Raw genomic sequence first — 24,268 nt, forward strand, 5'->3', positions numbered from 1 at the left:
TTGTGAGTCTCCTTTTCTGATTTTTCATCAGGATAAGGCAGTTTTGCGGACTTCTTTTCAATTTTTACCTAAGGTTGTGAATTCTAACAACATTAGTAGAGAAATTGTTGTCCCTTCTTTATGTCCTAATCCTAAGAATTCTTTGGAGAGATCCTTACATTCTTTGGATGTGGTAAGAGCTTTGAAATATTATGTGGAAGCTACTAAAAAATTCAGAAAGACTTCTAGTCTATTTGTTTTATTTTCTGGTCATAGGAAAGGTCAGAAAGCTTCTGCTATTTCCTTGGCTTCTTGGTTGAAACTTTTGATTCATCAAGCTTATTTGGAGTCGGGTCAAACCCCGCCTCAGAGAATTACAGCTCATTCTACTAGATCAGTCTCCACTTCATGGGCTTTTAAGAATGAAGCTTCAGTTGATCAGATTTGCAAAGCAGCCACTTGGTCCTCTTTGCATACATTTACTAAATTCTACCATTTTGATGTATTTGCTTCTTCTGAAGCAGTTTTTGGTAGAAAAGTTCTTCAGGCAGCTGTTTCAGTTTGATTCTTCTGCTTTTTGATTTAAGTTTTTTTCTTTCAAAAGTGAAAATAAACTTATTTTTGGGTTGTGGATTATTTTCTCAGCGGAATATGGCTGTTTTTGTTTTATTCCCTCCCTCTCTAGTGACTCTTGAGTGGAAGACTCCACATCTTGGGTATTGATATCCTATATGTTACTAGCTCATGGACTCTTGCCAATTACATGAAAGAAAACATAATTTATGTAAGAATTTACCTGATAAATTAATTTCTTTCATATTGGCAAGAGTCCATGAGGCCCACCCTTTTTATGGTGGTTATGAATTTTTGTATAAAGCACAATTATTTCCAAATTTCCTTTGTTGATGCTTTCTACTCCTTTCTTTATCACCCCACTGCTTGGCTATTCGTTAAACTGAATTGTGGGTGTGGTGAGGGCTGTATTTATAGGCATTTTGAGGTTTGGGAAACTTTGCCCCTCCTGGTAGGATTGTATATCCCATATGTCACTAGCTCATGGACTCTTGCCAATATGAAAGAAATGAATTTATCAGGTAAATTCTTACATAAATTATGTTTTTTCATTGTTCACTAGAGCTTGCAAAAAACTTGCATACACTCAGTAGGTTGAATTAGCACATGTGTATATAGTATACATTTTACCAGTAATTATATATATATATATATATATATATATATATAATACAGACAGCTAGCTCTAGTTATGTCACCTGCTACTCCCAACAGGGACTCAAGAAGTACTGCCCCCCCCTCAATCTGCTGCCCTAGGCAAGTGCCTTGTTTGCCTAGGCCAAAATACATCCATGTTGATAACCTTACCACTTAATAGTGTTTCTCTAGAGTCTACAGATGCCATAACATTATAGGTTTGGAACTTGTTGCTCAATCACACTTTATATGTGTATTTATCCTATATTTGTTTTTTGTTTTTTAATATTTTAGCACTTTTCATAGTTTAAAGGTGTACTTTGTGTTGTCATTTTCTGTAAGAACATCACAAATATATAGTTACCAGAATTATCTTAAAGGGATATAAAAGTGCAAACTGAAAATACTCTACATGTTAGAATATGCTGTATTGCACTTTTTTTGTATATTACTATTTAGATGGATTCATTTCATAGTTAAAGTCAGAGCTAGAGCAGCAGTGTACTACAAGTAACAGGATGATGATCCAATGCCAAGAGACAAATGTATGTAGCTACCAATCAGCATCTAGCTTCCATTAGAGCATTGCTGCTGCTGTTAAAGATATTTATGTATTCTTTTCAACAAAGGCTACTAAGAGAACAAATTACATTGAAGGATAGAAGTTCATTTGAAACGATATGCTCCATCTGACTCATGGTTTCATTTTGACTTTCATATCTTCTAATACCTTAGAAGTCTAAGGTTTTAGCACACCTCCTAACCACAACTAAAACCAAGCTTTACCTATGTAGCTAACGCAAAAGAAAAAGATCAAGTTCCATTGCCATTATATAATTTTTTTATATATATATAACTTATTTGTACCACACCAACGTATTCATCTGCACAATAAACATAGGTGCGTGATGCCATGGTAAGCAGTTACAAAAATGAAGAAGGGGTAGTGGTCCAACCTTATGAGTTGTCATCTGTTGGGCTTGTGAGAGTATAGGCTAAAGTAGTTTATATGCACATTGGCCTTTAGTACTCTAGAGGTATTTTCTTTAAACCAACTTAATTTTAAAAATGTAAAATTATTTTTTATCTTCTAATGTTCACTTATCTAAATAAGATGAAATTGAAATTGTTTCCATTGTTTTTTATGATTTGTTCTAGGTGCACAGACATACGGCACTAGCAGCAAACACGCAGTCTCAGCAAAATATCCACACTACCGCCCTGGCTCGCGCTAAAGCAGAAATACTAAGAGTTGTAGAAATACTTATTGAGAAAATGCCTTCTGATGTTGTGGAACTCTTAGTGGAGGTAAGTCTTGCCTAAACCAGTTGTAGTGTATACATAACTGTAGACACACAAATGTGTGTGCGTAACTTATAGAGATTATAGAGATGTTACTGTTAATGTGTAAATATGAATGTCATTATTACATTATCATTTGTTCCTAAGTATCCATTTTACCTGCTGGAATATATTAAATTGTTTACAAATATCTCCTGTACCATTATTTTGGCATTTGAAATACCTGATTGCCTGTGGTATCCCCACCTATAGTGAAAGTTTTAATACTTAAGTATCGGCTATAGATAGATTTGTAAGCTTAGCCAGAAGAAGAAATTACACTAGCAGTGAAGGGTAGGATAGATAAGTTATTACATGTTAATTTCTTATTGTTCTATCTAACTATTGGGCTTTTGTATACAGGCAGATATAACATAAGGAAGCATATAGCTTCCTTATGTTAAGGAGGTTGTATTTCCCTGTAAGCAGAGCCCATTTTAATGGGTTGTACTTTCAAAGACCAAAATTGAGCTATTTCATAATTTTCCCATGCATTTTATACTCTTCCTATGGTATAAGTCAGTTGAAACACATAACGGGAAACTCATTTTACAGTCCAATGCCCTTTTAATGGGTAATCTAACTTTTAAGAGTGCACTGAGGACTGTGCTGTGATTGGAAGGGATTCATATATGATCAGGTAGTTGTAGAATACCTTAGATAGTAGATAAAGTATGTATTTCTGATTGGGGTGGTTAAGAAGTAACAATTTGACAGGTTCTATTGTGAAACAATTTGTCAGAGTTGGACATATTTTCTTCTTGAAAATGGGCTTAGGTGACATTTTTGAATTTTAAAATGATAGAGTAATTTAAGTAAAGATTTAGACTATTGCTAAGACTAGATAAGGAAATTAATTTAACTTTAAATTATAGAAGAGAACCAGAGCCAGTGTATATATGTGCGTTTATATTTTCTTCTAAATGGGAAAGAGTCCACAGCCGAATTCATTACTTATGAAAAATAAGAACCTGGCCACCAGGAGGAGGCAAAGACCCACCAGCCAAAGGCTTAAATACTCCTCCCACTTCCCCTATCCCCCAGTCATTCTTTACCTTTCGTCCCAGGAGGTTGGCAGAGAATGTCAGAAGTTTGTTCTACATTTATTTAATTTTAATATGTCTCTTATGTAGGGTGCTACGCTTCAACATGGGACAGGAGTTTTAAGTAGTCCTGTTAGTCTCGACACCAGCTCCTTTCAGCACTTGGCGTTGTCGAACTTCGCTTCGCTACCTGCTGTCTTCTCTCGAGTTTATGACGGAAGCTTCCACTATTCGTCACACTTGAAGGGCCGTGTTCCTGTTCCATGGCGTAGATTCTGGTAAGATTGTTTCATTTTATTACATTGTCTTTAATGTGATTTATTATGACTGTATAGTATGGGCCTCGCTGAGGCACCTTCAGTACAGATCTTGTAATCAAGAGATATTTCCTCCTTAGGGTGGTTTGGTAAACGGGGAAGGGGTCTCTTATCATGTTTCTTATGTGATTCAACCTGCATTGGGTATGTGTGTATGGGCTCTGAGGCTGAGACAAGTAGCGTTACTCTATGCGGTGCATAGTGGCATTTTTCTGGGCTTGTGAAAGCAGGCCTAGGACTAAAAACCTTCAGGTTATGGGTGTATGCCTGTTTGTGTAGTCTTGCTTATCCTTTTATGTGGGCCTAGTTTTGCCGCCTTTTGTGGCTCGCTTTTTGGATTTTGCGGGGCATCTGCTGACGTGCGTGTTTATGCTTGGGCGGGGTTCTTCCCCTTCCGCATTCCTGATCTAGTGGCGACGGAGGAAAAGAATTAGAATTTGCTCTGCTGAGGTCTAGTCATAGGAGGTGGTGAGTGCCCCAGCCATCGTGTGTCAGGTGCCAGTCTGTTTTTTGTTTTCCAATATTGGCGTTTATATTAGTCCTAGCCATAGAGGATTCTAATGCCGGAACTATTGTCTTATCGGATGATGAGTTGTCCTCGGACGAGGACTGTCGTTTGGCCCCATTGTCGCAAGTCTACCACTCTTGTCTCTTGTGCCTGCATAGTTTGCCAGGTCTTTCGGGCTCGGGGGACCTTGGATCTGCTAAGCCATCGGCCTCCAGGGGCTCTGTTCTTCAGGAGGCGCCTTCCCAATCGCACACTCCTTTTGCTTTCGCAGGTGACCCTGACTTTGATGTCTCCTCTGCGCAGGGTGGATCGTTTCCCCCGGAGATGGCGGGACATTTTCGTTTTAATATTTTATTGGCGCTGATTCGTCTGCAAGATCCTGAGGTTTTCTTGCATTTATGTACCTGCTTGCCTATCCCGGGTGTTCAGACCGTGAACTGCACTATAATATTCCCCGCCGGGGGTGATTGTTCCCCCATGTTGTGCGTTTCATTATAGGATTGTGCGGCTATGTGTCCTACTACGATGTCTTTTTGATTTGTTGGGGGATCCTCTCCTTTTTCGTCCGGGGACTTCTCAGTTCTCGCACGGTTCTTCGGAATAGATGATGGAGTTAATTTTATCTCCGGTCGGTCTATTATGAGCTTTCCCAGCCTCTTCTTCTGAGGGTTCCGGTCTCTGTTTGGCAGGTCCTGCGGAGACATAGTTCCTTCTGGGCAGATGCCTTCGGGTGCCCTTGTTTATTTTATCCGAGTCGGATTTATTTACTTTATATTTTTTTCCTACGGGAATTCTGGGATTGCTTGAGTTTAGTTCTTTCACGGAAGTCGTTACCGGATTCATCTGGAGTTGGTGTGTGCACTGTTAATTGTTAGTGATGCATGTTGTGCCTGGCTGATCCGGCGGGACCTACTGGTTCACTTGTTTTTGTTGTCTGTTTTTATAAACTACACTTACATCGCGACCTTTGGGTCTGTATGTTAGTAGCGATTGGGCTGGCCGTGTCAGTCTGCTCCACCGCGTCCCTTTGCATCCCCAGCCTGAGGGGTGAGGTCCTTGCTGCTGTGTGTGGTTCTGGCCTTTTGGGCTGCCCTTGGTGGTTCTTCTAGAGACTAGGTGCCGTTGGGTGGCTAGTATAGGTCGGGTCATGCTGAGGTGGCTACTTACTCCTACCTCCGCTTCTGGGAGCTTTTGATGCTCTGATGGGATCTTGGGTTGCAGCTCACCTGGTGTTCTCCGGGGTTGTTTCTACCGCCCCTTAGGGGTCGGGAACCGAAGTGAGCTCGGCCCTCGGAATCCCGTGCCTCGTGACTGTTGGTCCGGGTTTTTTCGTCTTGGACTCGGGCTGCGTGTTTTATCGCAGTATATATCCTGTGTCCTTATGTGCTTGCTGTTCGAGGTCTTCCTTTTCCTCGACGAGTTAGTCTGCCAGCTTGTTGGTCCAGTTTGAGGCATTTGGCCTCGGGTTCTGACTAGTGGAATCTGACCCCTTCTTCTCGGATCTCATCGTAGGTTTGGGAGGGCAGTCTAGGGTTCTGTCAGTCCACGTTCTGGCTATCTCTCCTTGTCCCTGTTATCCCCTTGGGTGTTAGGGGTTGGGTCAGCATAGATTCCATTGTTCTCCTTGGGGAGCTTGGAATTTTTGGCAGATTGGGTACTTGTCTTGAGGTCGGGCTTCTGGGCCTTCCTTTCTTAGGGGTTAGTTGCCTTATTGTCCTCATTCGGTCTAGGATTTGACTTTAGCCTGTTTGACATTTCCCTTTCTGGTCTCTGCATTTTGCGGAAATTTGCTCGGCACATGGCGGTTGCACATTAGTTGCTTTGCTGCCGGTGTTTTGGGGGCTTGAGAGGTTGTTTCTCATAGATTTTATTTATTTTTTTTAATTTGAAAAAGCTCTCTATTGGCTCAGTGGTAAGTCACTAGGATGCAACCTAAGAGACCAGAGTTCGAGACCTGATGTGGGCATGACACACATTCCACATACCTTTTTTGCTGCCTCTCTGCTCTTTGAGGCGTTCAGTGCCTGTGCATTTCATCGGTAGATGGTTTAGGTGTCTTGGGGACACGTCCTACAGTCTTTTCATCTGGGGGACTATGGTTCCCCATGGAAGGAAGGGTCACGTTGGTGCTTAGTGTTTTTTCGGAAAATACATCTTGTTAATTCGGATGCTCGACTTAGATCTAGCCATTTTATGGTTCCTTCAGATCAAGGTTCGATTCTGACTGGTTTCTCTACACTTATGTTACCTTGTGGGCTCGCCCTTTGTGATTCCGTTTTCTCTAGTTTAAGGGAATTATCCCTGGGGGTTTTTTCTCTCCCTCTCCTTGTGCGGGTGTTGGTCTACACCGTCTAGGTTGCGAAGGAGCGTGATGTTTTGTGTTCCTTCAGGTGGCGGCTGTGCTTCCTCTCTCACGCCTTTAGCATGATCATCTTTTTCTCGAGCTTCTCCAGCTGCAAAAGTTTTTCCTAAACTGAAAAAACAAGAGCGCACAACCGCATCTAAGTGCAGATAAAAATTACACCTTTAATAGTATGTAGCCCTTTAAAAGAATCACACTCACACTTTAAAACAATATAAAAGCAGTGTTACAATTATATTGACTGCAAACCGGCTCCGGCGTCTTCACCCAAACACAGGGAGCTCCAAGATGGCGTATCCGCAGATGACTGGAGGGGGTGTGTTCCCAATTAGGCCAATCGGATGTTCCTATGTTATCAAGCCTCCTTTCCAATGGCTGAGCGACGGAGGTGTGTGCTGACACTCGAAGTTAGTGTTTTGATGCAGCACGTATTGAGTTCCCTTCAATGCTGGGAGATTGTCTCACAGTAATGTCCGTAATTCAACAGTGCAGTCATATAACAAATAAAGCAGGCTATGATGATACGCCTGTCAGTATGGCCCTCAGCCCACTCCGTGCTTGTGTAATCGTATACAAACACTACCGTAGCCTCACAGGAACCTAGTTAAGCTCACTCGACGTACGTTTCGTTCCGGACTGGAACTTTTTCTAGAGTGATTCTAAGCACCTCCTTCGTGCCTTTTAAAGGCTGGAGGGCAGCTGCCTTCCCTATTAACCCTTAAGGCTAATGACAGGCTGTATATAAAATACTAAAAACATTCTTAAACTTCATGTTATAAAAACGATAAATAACAAAAGTTAATACACCTATACCCAAAATACATATAAACACATATTGAGTGACATAAAAATTAAAAAATTAAAAAATAATAAATATGTAAAATTATATTATACTCAGGATAACGATAGTATATTGAGCTAAACAATGTAAATGGGCATTTATAATTTCCAAATAAACATACTAACAACTAGCAAAATATAACAGATGCAAAACTAAAGATTGTGTAATGTGCCCCCACATAGCAATAAATCGTAACACTTTTGAAAATCATGATAGTACCAGGAGCTTTACCAATAAAAGTAATAAAAGTAGATGCACATGCATGAGCACCTACGTAGTATATCATTTGAAGTGCAAATGTAATTTTATCTATGTTGGAAGAACAAAGAGAAAAATAAAATACCTTTTCAGGGAACACCTTAATAACATTGAGAAGGGCCTTGAAACCCATAGTGTTTCCCAACATTTTAAATTAATTCATAATAAGGATCCCAAAGATTTAGAAATAAAAATTATAGAATGGATCCCTCCCAACATATGGGATACCAATAGGTTACTCAAGGTGCGACAACGTGAGACCTATTGGATCAAAAAACTGGATTGTCTTCACCCTCAAGAGATGAATATTGATTTGGACATCCAGTCATTTTTAACATAACCCATTGTTGGCGGGGTATCTGTTATATTTTGCTAGTTGTTAGTATGTTTATTTGGAAATTATAAATGCCCATTTACATTGTTTAGCTCAATATACTATCGTTATCCTGAGTATAATATTACATATTTATTATTTTTTAATTTTTATGTCACTCAATATGTGTTTATATGTATTTTGGGTATAGGTGTATTAACTTTTGTTATTTATCGTTTTTATAACATGAAGTTTAAGAATGTTTTTAGTATTTTATATACAGCCTGTCATTAGCCTTAAGGGTTAATAGGGAAGGCAGCTGCCCTCCAGCCTTTAAAAGGCAGGAAGGAGGTGCTTAGAATCACTCTTGAAAAAGTTCCAGTCCGGAACGAAACGTACGTCAAGTGAGCGTAACTAGGTCCCTGTGAGGCTACGGTAGTGTTTGTATACGATTACACAAGCACGGAGTGGGCTGAGGGCCGTACTGACAGGCGTATCATCATAGCCTGCTTTATTTGTTATATGACTGCACTGTTGAATTACGGACATTACTGTGAGACAATCTCCCAGCATTGAAGGGAACTCAATACGTGCTGCATCAAAACACTAACTTTGAGTGTCAGCACACACCTCCGTCGCTCAGCCATTAGAAAGGAGGCTTGAGAACATAGGAACATCCGATTGGCCTAATTAGGAACACACCCCCTCCAGCCATTTGCGGATACGCCATCTTGGAGCTCTCTGTGTTTGGGTGAAGACGCCGGAGCCGGTTTGTAGTCAATATAATTGTAACACTGCTTTTATATTGTTTTAAAGTGTGAGTGTGATTCTTTTAAAGGGCTACATACTATTAAAGGTGTCATTTCTATCTGCACTTAGATGCGGTTGTGCGCTCTTGTTTTTTCTTCAGTTCGTGATGGGACTCTTTTAAAGGAGCAGCCACAAAGATATATTATCTACACTATTGGACTTATCTCCTTGTACTCTCCTAGACTGAAATAATTGGATCTGTTTGGGAACTTTAAGAACTTATTTGAATTTCCTTAAGTGGAGCTTAACGGATTATTTTGAATATTTGATTATTGATTTTTAATATTAACTGTATGGCTTCTGTATGTATGTTTATTGATGTTGTAGGGAGATATATTTTTATATGTAGCATATGAATTGAGCTATACCTATATAGGTTCTATTTACATAATATTGTGCAGCGCCCAGTATACAATATTCTTTTTTGTTAGAAGTTTTTCCTAGCATGTGACACATCCTCAGTCTATTGTGGCTTGGGGGTGGGTCTTGGTTGCGGTAAGGGATTTTCCCTTTGTGATCCTGATCGGTGGTTGTTGCTCGTCCATGCTGTGTAGCGTTTTATGTGTCCGGCGGTCCTTAGGTTTCTTTGGTTTATCTATGGTAATTTTTCCTTTTTCTGCTGTCTTTCTCTGTCCTGATATTTGTCCAGGTGTGCCTAGCTAGTGGATCTTGGTTTTCTTCTTGAAGACCTGAGTTGGTCTTTCTGTCCTATTAGTCAGGTCCCCTTGTCGTTTTCAGGGGCTGTGACTGGGTTGTTTCAAGTCTTCAAAGCTTGTGTCTCGGTTGCATCTACTCGTGGTAACTGTTCAGGTCCTTTGGACTGTCGGTGACTTTGCGTCCCCGGGGTCATTTTTTGTTTCTTCTTTCAATAATGTTGCTCCAGGTTTTCGGACGAAACGGGATTTTGTTTTCTGGGAATATGTTTTTCGGTAGGTGCCTTCATTGGTGTGCCTCTTACCCTCCCGTCTTGGCATTCTGTGTCCTCTTTGGCTTGGGTATAAATTTCCCATAAGTAATGAATGCGACTGTGGACTCTTTCCCATTAGGAAGAAAAACATAAATTATGCTTACCTGATAATTTTCTTTTCTTCCGTGGGAAAGAGTCCACAGCCCCCCGCCCATTTTGGAGGCGTTGTTGTTTTATCTTCTGGCACCTTTTTACCTTGATGCTTCTTCCACTGTTCCTTGTTCCTCGGCTGAATGACTGGGGGATAGGGAAGTGGGAGAAGTATTTAAGCCTTTAGCTTGTGTGTCTTTGCCTCCTCCCAGTGGTCAGGTTCTTATTTCCCATAAGTAATGAATGCTGCTGTGGACTTTTTCCCACGGAAGAAAAGAAAATTATCAGGTAAGCATAATTTATGTTATCTATCGATCTATCTATCAAAAGAGGAACCTCTTTTGTAGTGCACAGTATGGTCTACTAATGGTCTAAATTGTTTGTATGGTCTACCATTGTATGGTCTACTCCTTGCACTGAAATACAATATTCCCTTGTAGCATGAAGCAACTCACAAACATTCTCAGTCTTCTCCTCCACCTGTAGTAATTAACAAATGGTTAATTTCCCATTTACTGTCCATGAAAACTGGCCCTCAGGTGAAACGCTGGTGTCTCGCCAGTGCATTACATACACGCAGTGCCACAAATCTGCCACCACGGATGTAAGCAAGTAATATACACATTTATTCACTTTATGGGCTTGTCCTTCATATTATAAAGTTGGCACAAAATTCCATTAGTTCTTATAAAAGTTAAAACATACTTTTTATTGCAGTACTTAAAAACCCACGTTTAGAAAGGTAAGCTCAGGAGTGTGCACGTGTCTGCAGTACTATATGGCAGCAGTTCTGCGACAGTGGTATACATTAACAAGAACACTAGATGGCAGCACTATTTCCTGTCAAATAGTGCTGCAGACATTTGCACGCTGCCTTTCTAGATAGCTCTTCAACAAAGAATAACATGAGAACAAAGCAAATTTTATAATAGATGTAAATTGGAAACTTTTTTAAAAATTGTGTTCTCTATCTGAAGCATGAAAGAAAAACTTTTGGTTTCATGTCCCTTTAAAGTTCCAGGAGTTTCTACCTTCTGCAAGTGAGAGTAGAACTGACCATAAATATTGGGGGGGGGGGGTTTGTTTGTTTTTTAATTATGATTTTTCCTTCAGAATTGTAATCTAGCTGCAATTTTATTTTCATAGGTAATGGACATAATATTGTACTGCCTTGAAGGTTCCTTACTGAAGAAGAAGGGATTACAAGAGTGTTTTCCTTCAGTGTGCAGGTATACCTGACTTTTATGTTATTCATGAATAGCATTCTGATTGTGAGGAAGTATGTATATATATATATATATATATATACAGTATATATATGTGTATATATATATATTTATATTTTTTTATACGTGTGTATATATATGTGTGTGTGTGTATGTATATACGTGTATATATATATATACATACAGTATATGTGTGTGTGTGTGTATCAAATATACAATTTTCTTCTTAAATGGAAAGAGTCCACAGCTGCATTCATTACTTTTGGGAAATAAGGAGGAGGCAAAGACAACCCAGCTTAAGGCTTAAATACTCCTCCCACTCCCCTCATCCCCCAGTCATTCTTTGACTTTCGTCCCAGGAGGATGGCAGAGAAGTGTCAGAATTTAAAATTTTTGTTTTTGTCTCTTATGGAGAGTAGTACTCTTCGGCATGGGACAGGAGTTTTAAGTAGTCCTGTTAGTCTCTCATTGAGGGCTTGGATGAAAGTTAGGGTCCGGAGATGCAGGGAGTTTCTTTCTGCGAAACCATCCCGACTCATATTAACAGCTTCTCAAGCAATCGGCGTTGTCGAACTTCGCTGCCTGCTTTCTTCTCTCAAGTCCATGGCAGAGGCGATGCTACTATCCGTAACACTTGAAGGGCCGTGTTCCTGTTCCACGGCGTAGATTCCAGTAAGATCGTTTCATTTTACTTTATTTGCAATGTACTGTAATGTGAATGTTTCCCGAGAGGCTACTACCTTGCGGGTCTAACTATACATAAGGGTCTTAGTGAGTCTCTTTTAGTATCTTTGAATTGAGGGTTAATATCCCCTGAGGGGGGTTATTGAACAGGGTTTTTTTTATAATCATGTTTGTTATGTGATTCAACCTGCTTATGTGCGATGTTTACTGGGCTCATGGTTAGAACATTGAGGCCTTTGTAAGTGACGCTGCCTTTTGGTTGGGCGCGCTTGTTTGGACTGTATGGTTCACCTTGTGTTCGGGCGTGGCTACGTTCCGTTGTTCCATTTCCGCATTCCCAATTGCGTGGCGAAGAAAATTTTCTAGTCCGCAGGGGTCTGGTCATAGGAGGTGGTGAGTGCCCCCGCCATTGGGGGTGTCAGGTGCTGTTTTAGTTTTCACTACTTTAGTCCATATTTAAATATCCTCTATCCAGCTATGGAGGATTCTGATGCTGAGACTATTTTGATTTCAAATTCAGATTCTGTGTCTGGTGATGAATCCGGAGGGGCCTCGTTGATGCCTGTCAACCAGTTTTGTTCCGTATGCCATTTCAGAGCGCCTGGTTGCTCGGACTGGGGGAATCAAGGGACTGCTGAGCCATCCGCCTCTGGTGGCCTGTCCTCCGAGAGGCGAGTTCCCTAGCAAATCATACTTCTGCACATGCGGATAACCCAGTTTATGGTTCCTCCATGCGGGGTGGCGAGCTTCCCCCGGAGGAGGCAGCACGTTTTCGCTTCCACATAATGTTGGAGATTGGTCGTCTGCAGAGTCCAGACGTTTATTTGAGAATGTGTTTGTGCCCTATTGTCCCGGGCCTTCCGCCTTGGGGAGGGCCTTTACAGGATTGCGAGCCTTTGCGTGTTGCTCAGACATGTTTTTCAGTTATTGAATGACCCTATCGTTACCAGATACGGGGAATTTGAGTTTGATAATTCGAATGGTGCACCTCATTAGATATGTGGGGATGAAGTAATCTCCTGATTGTCATTTGTTTGAGATCTTTCTCAGTTTTGTGTGATAGGGCCTGCGGGTAGGCCTGTGTCTTTGTGGACGTTAACCTCTGGGTTGCCATATATTTTATTTATATCTGATGGGATGTCTTTTATTTGTTTTTGTTTCCTTCGGGAACCTTCTGGGATTGATACTCTTTATTACTTCTTCGGAAGTTGTTGGACATGTTAGTCCTCTGTTCAAACTGTCTGTTTTCTGTTTTTTCCCCTACGAGGGAGAATTTACGCAGCTTGCTGGTTGGGACCCTAGGTGCAGGCTGGTCCTGTCAGGTTTGTTCGGTCTTGCGGCTGTTCAGACACTTGGCGCTGTTTTGCTCGGCTGGTTCAGTAGAAGTGCCGAGTGCTCAGGTTATCATTGTTTTTTCATGTTCAACTAAGCATTCGAGAGGACCTGTGGGTCAGTGAGGTGGGAAAGATTGTTTCAGTCCTTATAGCCTTCAGTCATAGATGACCGGGCAGGGGCGTTTTTCTGCTGCGTCACTATTTGACATCTGATTTCATCAGAACTTTAGAGTTTCCTCCCCCATGTGGTGGAGGGTGGGAGGGCTTAATGCCCCTTACCGCTATTGAGCAGTTTGGCCTTCATTTTTTAGGCCTCTGGATTTGTCCTTTTGGGCTTGATCCAACAGCTTGTACAGGATAGCTGTCTAGCATGCGGAAGGTTTGAAGTTTGAAACCTGTTGCAGCTCTTGACACCTTGCATGTGTATGCGTAAGCTGTTTCTACTATATCTAGATGCAGCTCTTACTCTTGACTGAGTTATAAGAGGCCTTTGGGTCTTCTTCCATTGCCTCGGGGTGAGTGGATCTCATTTTAGGGATCTGTGTTTCCGGCTGATGGTTGTTCCCTGTGGGGGCTTTTGTTTAGCTCAGGGTTTTCCGGAGCTGGGTAGGCTTAGTGCCTTCTCTTCCTTGTGTCCTCTACTTGTGCGGAGGTGTTAGTGAGACTAGTCATGTTAGTAGGTTTTTCTTTACCTCAAGGTATCCCTTGGTCGTCCTGAGGCTCTGAGAAGAATCTTCATACGACTTCTAGCCTTGCTCCTTGGAGCGTTGGACTTTAGCTAGGGGTGGTTCCTTCCTTTGGTCGGGGCTTTCGAGTTCTCTCGCTATCTGGATTTTCTAAATATGCATCCATACCCTTGCGTCTGGCTTTTTGGCCAGTTGGGGTGTTTAGTTTTAGGGTAAGATTTGCCTGAACTATTGGGTACCCGTACCTGTTTTTCTCCCTGAGACTTCCGGTTGGTGAAGCTTTGATTGGCCTTTTTACTGACCCAGTCTGGGTGGTTTTGGAATCTTGGATCTCAGGGCTGGTCGTGGTGTTCCATGGTAGTGGGAACTTGAGCTGTGTCCTTGCTCCATCTACCTAACCGGATCATGGTTGGCCGGGTTTTCTGAGTATTTTTTAATCTTTGTCACAGAGTAGCCCATGTCATCTGGTGGTTAGCCGTGTGGCTTGAGCCTCAAGGGTGGTTGGTTCATACCTAGCTGCAGGCGTTGGATGTCCAATTTTCTGGTGCGCCTTAGGGTTGCATGCCAATGGTCAGCTTACCAGTGTTCCCGTGGATTCCCTGCTTTGCAGGTGAATGGTTTGGCTGTGCCTCTGCTCGGCAAGCTACTTGTAGGGGGTCCTTTACTAGGACATCTGTGTTGGGAATTTCTCTTCCCATTAGCTGGTGCCTTCGGGCCTTGAGGACAGTTGTCCTTCCGGCATCATCCCTTTTCTTTAGGGGATATTCTCCTCCCTATGGAGATTGAGTCCTTGCTTGGGGCTTCTCCTGTATGGGAGGCGGCCAGGTGGGATTGGTTCCCCCTGGGGTGTTGCTGACTCCAAGCAGACTTGTTGGGCCTTTATTTGATTCCTTAGGTCTATGGCCTTGTTGTCTGTTTCAGAGTCAGGTTGTACTTGTGCTCTGTGGGGATGGCTGTGCTGTCCTTACGCTCGTTCCTGTACCTGTTTCGGGATTCTTTTTTTTCCCTGTCTTGGATCCCGGAGGGTGGGTTGATCCAGCTGAGTGTGGGTCTGCAGGTCAGGATGGCCAGGCGGTCTAAGGAACTGCGTTCATGCAGTCACCTGTGGATGTGTGAGCTTTGTTGAGTCTATCCTGTTAGCTTAGTCTGCTAGGGTATAGATTTTCCTTTCAACTTGGTCCATTGATTAGAAGAGGATTTACTCTTCCTTAGGGTTCTGAGAATATACTCTTCTTCTCGATTGAGGTTTTGTGTTCCCCTTTTCAGGGACCTGTGTGTAGGTACAGCGACTTAGCTTGCCTGAAATGTGCCCTCTGTCTGGGGGTTGCCTTTGTGGTCTGTTTCTTGCTTGACTGCTTCTTCTTCCTCGCAATACCCTCTGTGTCGTCCTGTTGTGGACTCTGTGTTCTCAAACTTGGGGTTTTTCTCCTGGGTGTATTACACACTTTTTCATGGTCGAATACTTTGGTGTTCTATGGCTAGACACTGGGAGGACTTTGCCTCTTCAGTTGCATTCTGTGCTTGCAGGATATTGGAGAGACGTCTGTTCTGTCTCTGTGCCCGGTCTTATCCCGGGTTTCGCTTGGTATAGGCATGGCCTCCTTCCCTGTTTGGGCCCCTTTGGGTCTCTGTGAGCTGGGCTCACTCGTGGAGGTGTTCTTTTTGTATTAGGGGGCCTTTCGGTTTCCTTGATTCTCCTTTGCCTTGTTCCCTTGGTGGTTTCGGCTGTTGTCTCTTTCATTTGTGGAGATGAGCGGTGGGGGACCATTTGTTGGGCGACGGTGTCACCTGGAGGACTGTTGGCTCAGTCGAGTCCGTTTGCGATCTCTAGTTCGGCTTCTGGACTAACTGCGAGTCAGTGTCATTGGGGCTTTTCTCGGCTTCGGACGAAGCAGGATGTTTTATTGGGTAGAGGTTCAGGCCTGGTGCCCTTAGTATGGGCCGCCTATTGTACCCTCCCGTCTTGGCATTTAGTGTCCTCTATAGCTTCGGTATTGTTTTCCCAAAAATAATGAATGCAGCTGTGGACTCTTTCCATTTAAGAACAAAAACATAACTTATGCTTACCTGATATTTTACTTTTCTTCTGATGGAAAGAGTCCACAGCTCCCCACCCGTAATTTTATGTGGGGCCTCCTTATATTCTTCTGGTATCTTTCACCCTGATATTTCTTCTACTGTTTCTTGTTCCTCGGCAGAATGACTGGGGGATGAGGGGAGTGGGAGGAGTATTTAAGCCTTTGGCTGGGTTGTCTTTGCCTCCTCCTAGTGGCCAGGTTCTTATTTCCCAAAAGTAATGAATGCAGCTGTGGACTCTTTCCATCAGAAGAAAAGGAAATTATCAGGTAAACATAATTTATGTTTTTAAGCAATGAAAAATTTAATAAGATGCAAGTTTTATTAGAGTTACATATCAGCCATCTCTGTAATGTTAGAATCTATTGGGGGGGTTTTTAACATTTTTTTGACTGGGGAAGGAACTATTTGAAACTAAAAAAAGAAATGTAAATGCCACCTATGTTAATGTCTGTAAAACATTCAGACTTTTAAACAACTGTACATAATTTGGATTTCTTTCCAAAGATATGGAGAGTCCACAACGTCATCAATTACTAGTGGGAATATCACTCCTGGCCAGCAGGAGGAGGCAAAGAGCACCACAGCGATGCTGTTAAGTATCACTCCCCTTCCCACAATCCCCAGTCATTCTCTTTGCCTTTGTCAATGGAGGAGGTGAAGTTCTGGTGTCTGAAGAAATTTGGATTTCTTTCGCTACAAGCAAGATTTTTTGGGTCTAGCCGTAGTCCACGTTAATCTCTTCAGTATGGTAGTGGTGGCTTTAAAGCAGTTGGGATCTTGTAAGGTGGGCCTTGCTGTGTTTTCCTAACATTTTTCTGCCCTAGTATAGAAAGCCAGAGTAGGTTTACTCTGTTCTTTCTTTTTTTCTTCAGGCCTCTGTAAGGAGTATGTGTCCTTTCACGCCTTGTAAGCTGTCCTCCTGCCGGACGGCTAGATGCAGATAAGTGCTGTTTGTATTCTAGGTTTGTGAGACTCACACTATAAAGAGTTAGAATATTTCCTGCTGTTAATTTTTTGACAAATTAATCCTTAGGGAAGGGTTTTTTCTGGCAGTGGCGGGCCCTTTAGATATGTGTGAGACTAAGGGGTTAATTCCTTGTATTGTGGGAATCTTCCCCAGAAGCTGTCATTTTTTATTACAGTAGTTTTTACATGCTGTGTAACTGTTAATGGAGGCAAGATCGTTAGTCTGCATAACGATTGCATGTAGCAAGCTTTTGTGTTTTGACTGTTCTCTGCTGGATTACGGCTGCGTGAGAATGAATCTCAGCTTTGCCCTTAAGATTATGTGGGTTTCTGTCTTAGCTCAGCGGTAGAGGAGAGCGGCGCCATTTTCTATCAGTGCTAAGACTTGTTAGTTCTCTGCACTGTAATTGTCGACCTCAGAGTTGTCCCTATCGGTCATCATATTAGTTTATTCGGCTGCCTGAGATGAAGCACGCTGTTAACTTTATGCATACTTTATTTTTTGCCGATCACGTGACTCCTCCGGCTGAGCCCGGAACAGGTGCAATTTTCTATATCTCTCAGTGCTACGAGTCAGTGTATTGACAGGACCGTTTCTCTGTCTAAGTGTGCAGCGTTTTTTCTTTTCAAAAGTGAAGAAAGACGCTATTTATGCTCTGTGTTTATGTTCTTTTTCATTTAACAATTTTTTTTAGAGAAGTGTATAATTATTTTATAGCTTTTAATTAGGGTTGCACCAATACCATTTTTTTAAGACCGAGTACAAGTACCGATACTTGTTTTCAAATACTCGCCGATACCAATTACAGATACTTTTTTTTTTACTGTCATGTGACAGTTTACCAAGCACAATACAGACTAATTATTTAAGATTCCTTCTTTATAATTATGAAGGACTGTAGCTCAAAAGACATTATGAAATAATAAAACAGGTTTTATTTGTCACATAGTTCACAGAACATGTTTAGAAATAAAAATATTACAATAAAATATATTAACAACAAAAATAAATAACAAATATAAAATTGCAACCAACCAAAAGTGCCATACAGTAAATAATAGAACAGAATACTGTTTAATCATGGTGAACAACACTATGGGCTAGATTACATCTGACTGGTAAGCTTTACCAATGCTCTCATTACTTGTCCTACTCCATTAAAGGCTATGGAGTTGGAAATGTGAACAGAGCATTGGTAAAGCTTACCAATCAAATGTAATCTAAATCTAGTCCTATAATTGCAGTGTTCATTGGGATTAACTTAAGTTTTCCTATGAGTACTCTTCCTGCAATTCTATAAGCTAAGATGTTCCTCAGAGTACAGTATGTTTTGAACATAATTGTGAAAGATGAGAACTAGCAGTATAAAAGGCAATCTAGCAATTAGAATAATTTTTCTATAGTTAGTGGCAAGTTCTTTTTAAGGAACAGAACAGAAGCATCTCTGCATGTTCAGCTATAAGTCTGTTTTTGCTATCAGTAAGGAGGTTCAACTTTCCACACTACTGCATGGGGCAGAAAGATATTTTGGGCCATTTTAGCCAGAGCTGGAAATCTCAGTGTATTAACTGCCCAGTACTTCAGGGGTTTGTCTGAACGCAGTACAGTGATATCTCCTACAATAATACAAATAAGAGCCATTTGTATTGGCAGAACAGTAGTAAACAATTTTTAATTTAGTCTCCACTCCAGCTTTAAATGAAATGGGAACATACAGTTTGAAAAAACGCCACAAGGTAGCATATCGGTAGGAAGTGGAGGTATCGGTTTAAGTATCGGTGCATTTGCACGAGTACAAGTACTCATGCAAGTACTTGGTATCGGTACCGATACCGATACTAGTATCGGTATCGGTGCAACCCTACTTTTAATCTATGAGTTAAGTGTTTTCGGGCATTTTTTATAAGGGGCATAAACAAAACTGTCCTTATGTATAATGCTTATCATGTTTGAGGTGCCAATTGTTTTTCTTGCAATTTTTGTCCCTCATGTTTAGAGACGTTTTTAAAAATAAAGATACGTTTTATTTTTATAACATAGTTGATCGCCTAAGTGTGAAGTGACTTTTTCTTTTCTGCAGAAAAGCCTTTATTTAAAGAAACCTTGGTTTGGCAATCTGATTATTTACAAACACCTAGATTCCGAGTTTTGCATTACTGTTTTAATGCTGGAAAAAATGGCTATTTCAGCGTAAAAACAGTACGCAGCCATTACGAGTTGTGACGGTATAGCTATACCGCAAGCATTTTAGCCTGTAACGCAACGTCAATTCCGCACTCAAAAAAGTGGGATTTCCATAGCGCCGGTGTTACAGGTTGTGCGGTGAGGCTAAAATGCTTGCGTTACAGCCTATACCAGCACGATCCATACCGCCATCTAAAAGCAGTAGTTATGGATTTTGTGTAAAAAAAATGTTTCACTAAACTTTTACAAAGTACACTAACACCCATAAACTACCTATTAACCCTAAACTGAGGCCCTCCTGCATCTCAAACACTATTTAAAATTTATTAACCCCTAATCTGACGCCCACCCGCATCTCCGCCACTATAATAAAGTTATTAACCCTATCACCCCCCTAACTTTAAAATAAAATTAGAATATCCCTATCTTAAAATAAATAAAAACTTACCTGTGAAATTAAAAAAACCTAAGTTTAAACTATAAATTAACCTAACATAACTATTATACTAAACTATTATACTAAAAATAAAATAACTACCAATTAAAAAAACTAAATTACACATTAAAAAAAAACTAACACTACTAAAAACATTTAAGTCTAAAATTTAAAAAAAAATAAAAAATACTAAATTACGAAAAATAACAAACACTAAATGACAAAAAATAACAAACGAAATGATCAAAAATAAAAACAATTACACCTATTCTAATAGCCTTATAACAATAAAAAGAGCCCCCCCAAAATAAAAACACCCCCTTGCCTACAGTAAACTATCAATAGCCCTTAAAATGGCTTTTGAAGGGCATTGCCCTAAAGAAATCAGATCTTTTACCTTGAAAAAAAATACAAAGACCCCCCAACAGTAAAACCCACCGCCCAACCAACCCCCCAAAATAAAAAACCTAACTCTAACAAAAACCTAAGCTACCCATTGCCCTAAAAAGGTCATTTGTATGGGCATTGCCCTTTAAAAGGGCATTCAGCTCTTTTCTCCAACATAGGTGTGTCCGGTCCACGGCGTCATCCTTACTTGTGGGATATTCTCTTCCCCAACAGGAAATGGCAAAGAGCCCAGCAAAGCTGGTCACATGATCCCTCCTAGGCTCCGCCTTCCCCAGTCATTCTCTTTGCCGTTGTACAGGCAACATCTCCACGGAGATGGCTTAGAGTTTTTTAGTGTTTAACTGTAGTTTTTATTATTCAATCAAGAGTTTGTTATTTTAAAATAGTGCTGGTATGTACTATTTACTCTGAAACAGAAAAGAGATGAAGATTTCTGTTTGTAAGAGGAAAATGATTTTAGCAACCGTTACTAAAATCGATGGCTGTTCCACACAGGACTGTTGAGAGGAATTAACTTCAGTTGGGGGAACAGTGAGCAGACTTTTGCTGCTTGAGGTATGACACATTCTAACAAGACGATGTAATGCTGGAAGCTGTCATTTTCCCTATGGGATCCGGTAAGCCATTTTTATTACAGAAAGAAAAAAAGGGCTTCACAAGGGCTTTCTAAGACTGTAGACATTTTCTGGGCTAAATCGATTTATATTTTATACTCCATAGCCTTGAGGAATTATTTTAATCTTGGGAATTATGTAAAATAACCGGCAGGCACTGTATTGGACACCTTATTCTCTAGGGGCTTTCCCTAATCATAGACAGAGTCTCATTTTCGCGCCGGTATTGCGCACTTGTTTTTGAGAAGCATGACATGCAGATGCATGTGTGAGGAGCTCTGATACATAGAAAAGACTTTCTGAAGGCGTCATTTGGTATCGTATTCCCCTTTGGGCTTGGTTGGGTCTCAGCAAAGCAGATACCAGGGACTGTAAAGGGGTTAAATATAAAAACGGCTCCGGTTCCGTTATTTTAAGGGTTAAAGCTTTCAAATTTGGTGTGCAATACTTTTAAGGCTTTAAGACACTGTGGTGAAATTTTGGTGAATTTTGAACAATTCCTTCATACTTTTTCGCAATTGCAGTAATAAAGTGTGTTCAGTTTAAAATTTAAAGTGACAGTAACGGTTTATTTTAAAACGTTTTTTGTACTTTGTTATCAAGTTTTTGCCTGTTTAACATGTCTGAACTACCAGATAGACTGTGTTCTGAATGTGGGGAAGCCAAGGTTCCTTCTCATTTAAATAGATGTGATTTATGTGACACAAAATTTAGAGAAAATGATGCCCAAGATGATTCCTCAAGTGAGGGGAGTAAGCATGGTACTGCATCATCCCCTCCTTCGTCTACACCAGTCTTGCCCACACAGGAGGCCCCTAGTACATCTAGCGCGCCAATACTCCTTACTATGCAACAATTAACGGCTGTAATGGATAATTCTATCAAAAACATTTTAGCCAAAATGCCCACTTATCAGCGAAAGCGCGACTGCTCTGTTTTAGAAAATACTGAAGAGCATGAGGACGCTGATGATATTGGTTCTGAAGGGCCCCTACACCAGTCTGAGGGGGCCAGGGAGGTTTTGTCTGAGGGAGAAATTTCAGATTCAGGGAAAATTTCTCAACAAGCTGAACCTGATGTGATTACATTTAAATTTAAATTGGAACATCTCCGCGCTCTGCTTAAGGAGGTGTTATCCACTCTGGATGATTGTGAGAATTTGGTCATTCCAGAGAAACTATGTAAAATGGACAAGTTCCTAGAGGTCCCGGGGCCCCCCGAAGCTTTTCCTATACCCAAGCGGGTGGCGGACATTGTAAATAAAGAATGGGAAAGGCCCGGTATACCTTTCGTCCCTCCCCCCATATTTAAAAAATTGTTTCCTATGGTCGACCCCAGAAAGGACTTATGGCAGACAGTCCCCAAGGTTGAGGGGGCGGTTTCTACTCTAAACAAACGCACCACTATACCCATAGAAGATAGTTGTGCTTTCAAAGATCCTATGGATAAAAAATTAGAAGGTTTGCTTAAAAAGATGTTTGTTCAGCAAGGTTACCTTCTACAACCAATTTCATGCATTATTCCTGTCACTACAGCCGCGTGTTTCTGGTTCGATGAGCTAGAAAAGGCGATCAATAATAATTCTTCTTCTTATGAGGAGATTATGGACAGAATTCGTGCTCTCAAATTGGCTAATTCTTTCACCCTAGACGCCACTTTGCAATTGGCTAGGTTAGCGGCGAAAAATTCTGGTTTTGCTATTGTGGCGCGCAGAGCGCTTTGGTTAAAATCTTGGTCAGCGGATGCGTCTTCCAAGAACAAATTGCTTAACATTCCTTTCAAGGGGAAAACGCTGTTTGGCCCTGACTTGAAAGAGATTATCTCTGATATCACTGGGGGCAAGGGCCACGCCCTTCCTCAGGATAGGTCTTTCAAGGCCAAAAATAAACCTAATTTTCGTCCCTTTCGCAGAAACGGACCAGCCCCAAGTGCTACGTCCTCTAAGCAAGAGGGTAATACTTCTCAAGCCAAGCCAGCCTGGAGACCAATGCAAGGCTGGAACAAAGGAAAGCAGGCCAAGAAACCTGCCACTGCTACCAAGACAGCATGAGATGTTGGCCCCCGATCCGGGACCGGATCTGGTGGGGGGCAGACTCTCTCTCTTCGCTCAGGCTTGGGCAAGAGATGTTCTGGATCCTTGGGTGCTAGAAATAGTCTCCCAAGGTTATCTTCTGGAATTCAAGGGGCTTCCCCCAAGGGGGAGGTTCCACAGGTCTCAATTGTCTTCAGACCACATAAAAAAACAGGCATTCTTACATTGTGTAGAAGACCTGTTAAAAATGGGAGTGATTCATCCTGTTCCATTAGGAGAACAAGGGATGGGGTTCTACTCCAATCTGTTCGTAGTTCCCAAAAAAGAGGGAACATTCAGACCAATCTTAGATCTCAAGATCCTAAACAAGTTTCTCAAGGTTCCATCGTTCAAAATGGAAACCATTCGAACTATTCTTCCTTCCATCCAGGAAGGTCAATTCATGACCACGGTGGATTTAAAGGATGCGTATCTACATATTCCTATCCACAAGGAACATCATCGGTTCCTAAGGTTCGCATTCCTGGACAAGCATTACCAGTTTGTGGCACTTCCGTTCGGATTAGCCACTGCTCCAAGGATTTTCACAAAGGTACTAGGGTCCCTTCTAGCGGTGCTAAGACCAAGGGGCATTGCAGTAGTACCTTACTTGGACGACATTCTGATTCAGGCGTCGTCCCTTCCTCAAGCAAAGGCTCACACGGACATTGTCCTGGCCTTTCTCAGATCTCACGGGTGGAAAGTGAACGCAGAAAAAAGTTCTCTGTCTCCGTCAACAAGGGTTCCCTTCTTGGGAACAATAATAGACTCCTTAGAAATGAGGATTTTTCTGACAGAGGCCAGAAAATCAAAACTTCTGAACTCTTGTCAAATACTTCATTCTGTTCCTCTTCCTTCCATAGCGCAGTGCATGGAAGTAATAGGTTTGATGGTAGCGGCAATGGACATAGTTCCTTTTGCACGCATTCATCTAAGACCATTACAACTGTGCATGCTCAGTCAGTGGAATGGGGACTATACAGACTTGTCTCCGACGATACAAGTAAATCAGAGGACCAGAGACTCACTCCGTTGGTGGCTGTCCCTGGACAACCTGTCACAGGGGATGAGCTTCCGCAGACCAGAGTGGGTCATTGTCACGACCGACGCCAGTCTGGTGGGCTGGGGCGCGGTCTGGGGACCCCTGAAAGCTCAGGGTCTTTGGTCTCGGGAAGAATCTCTTCTACCGATAAATATTCTGGAACTGAGAGCGATACTCAATGCTCTCAAGGCTTGGCCTCAGCTAGCAAAGGCCAAGTTCATACGGTTTCAATCAGACAACATGACGACTGTTGCGTACATCAACCATCAGGGGGGAACAAGGAGTTCCCTGGCGATGGAAGAAGTGACCAAAATCATTCAATGGGCGGAGACTCACTCCTGCCACTTGTCTGCAATCCACATCCCAGGAGTGGAAAATTGGGAAGCGGATTTTCTGAGTCGTCAGACATTTCATCCGGGGGAGTGGGAACTCCATCCGGAAATCTTTGCCCAAATCACTCAATTGTGGGGAATTCCAGACATGGATCTGATGGCCTCTC

At 41.7% G+C, this 24,268-nt stretch overlaps 1 protein-coding gene across 1 annotated transcript in view; it reads left to right on the top strand.

Annotated features, from left to right (window-relative positions):
* WDR7 (WD repeat domain 7) overlaps positions 1-24,268 on the top strand; it is a 1,007,279-nt gene that overhangs the window by 813,227 nt on the left and 169,784 nt on the right. The window contains 2 exon segments of the mRNA XM_053701142.1: positions 2,347-2,496; positions 11,185-11,267. Coding sequence (XP_053557117.1) covers positions 2,347-2,496; positions 11,185-11,267 — 233 coding nt within the window.

The sequence above is a fragment of the Bombina bombina genome, chromosome 2 (genome assembly GCF_027579735.1).
Source record: "Bombina bombina isolate aBomBom1 chromosome 2, aBomBom1.pri, whole genome shotgun sequence".
NCBI classification, from domain to species: Eukaryota; Metazoa; Chordata; class Amphibia; order Anura; family Bombinatoridae; genus Bombina; species Bombina bombina.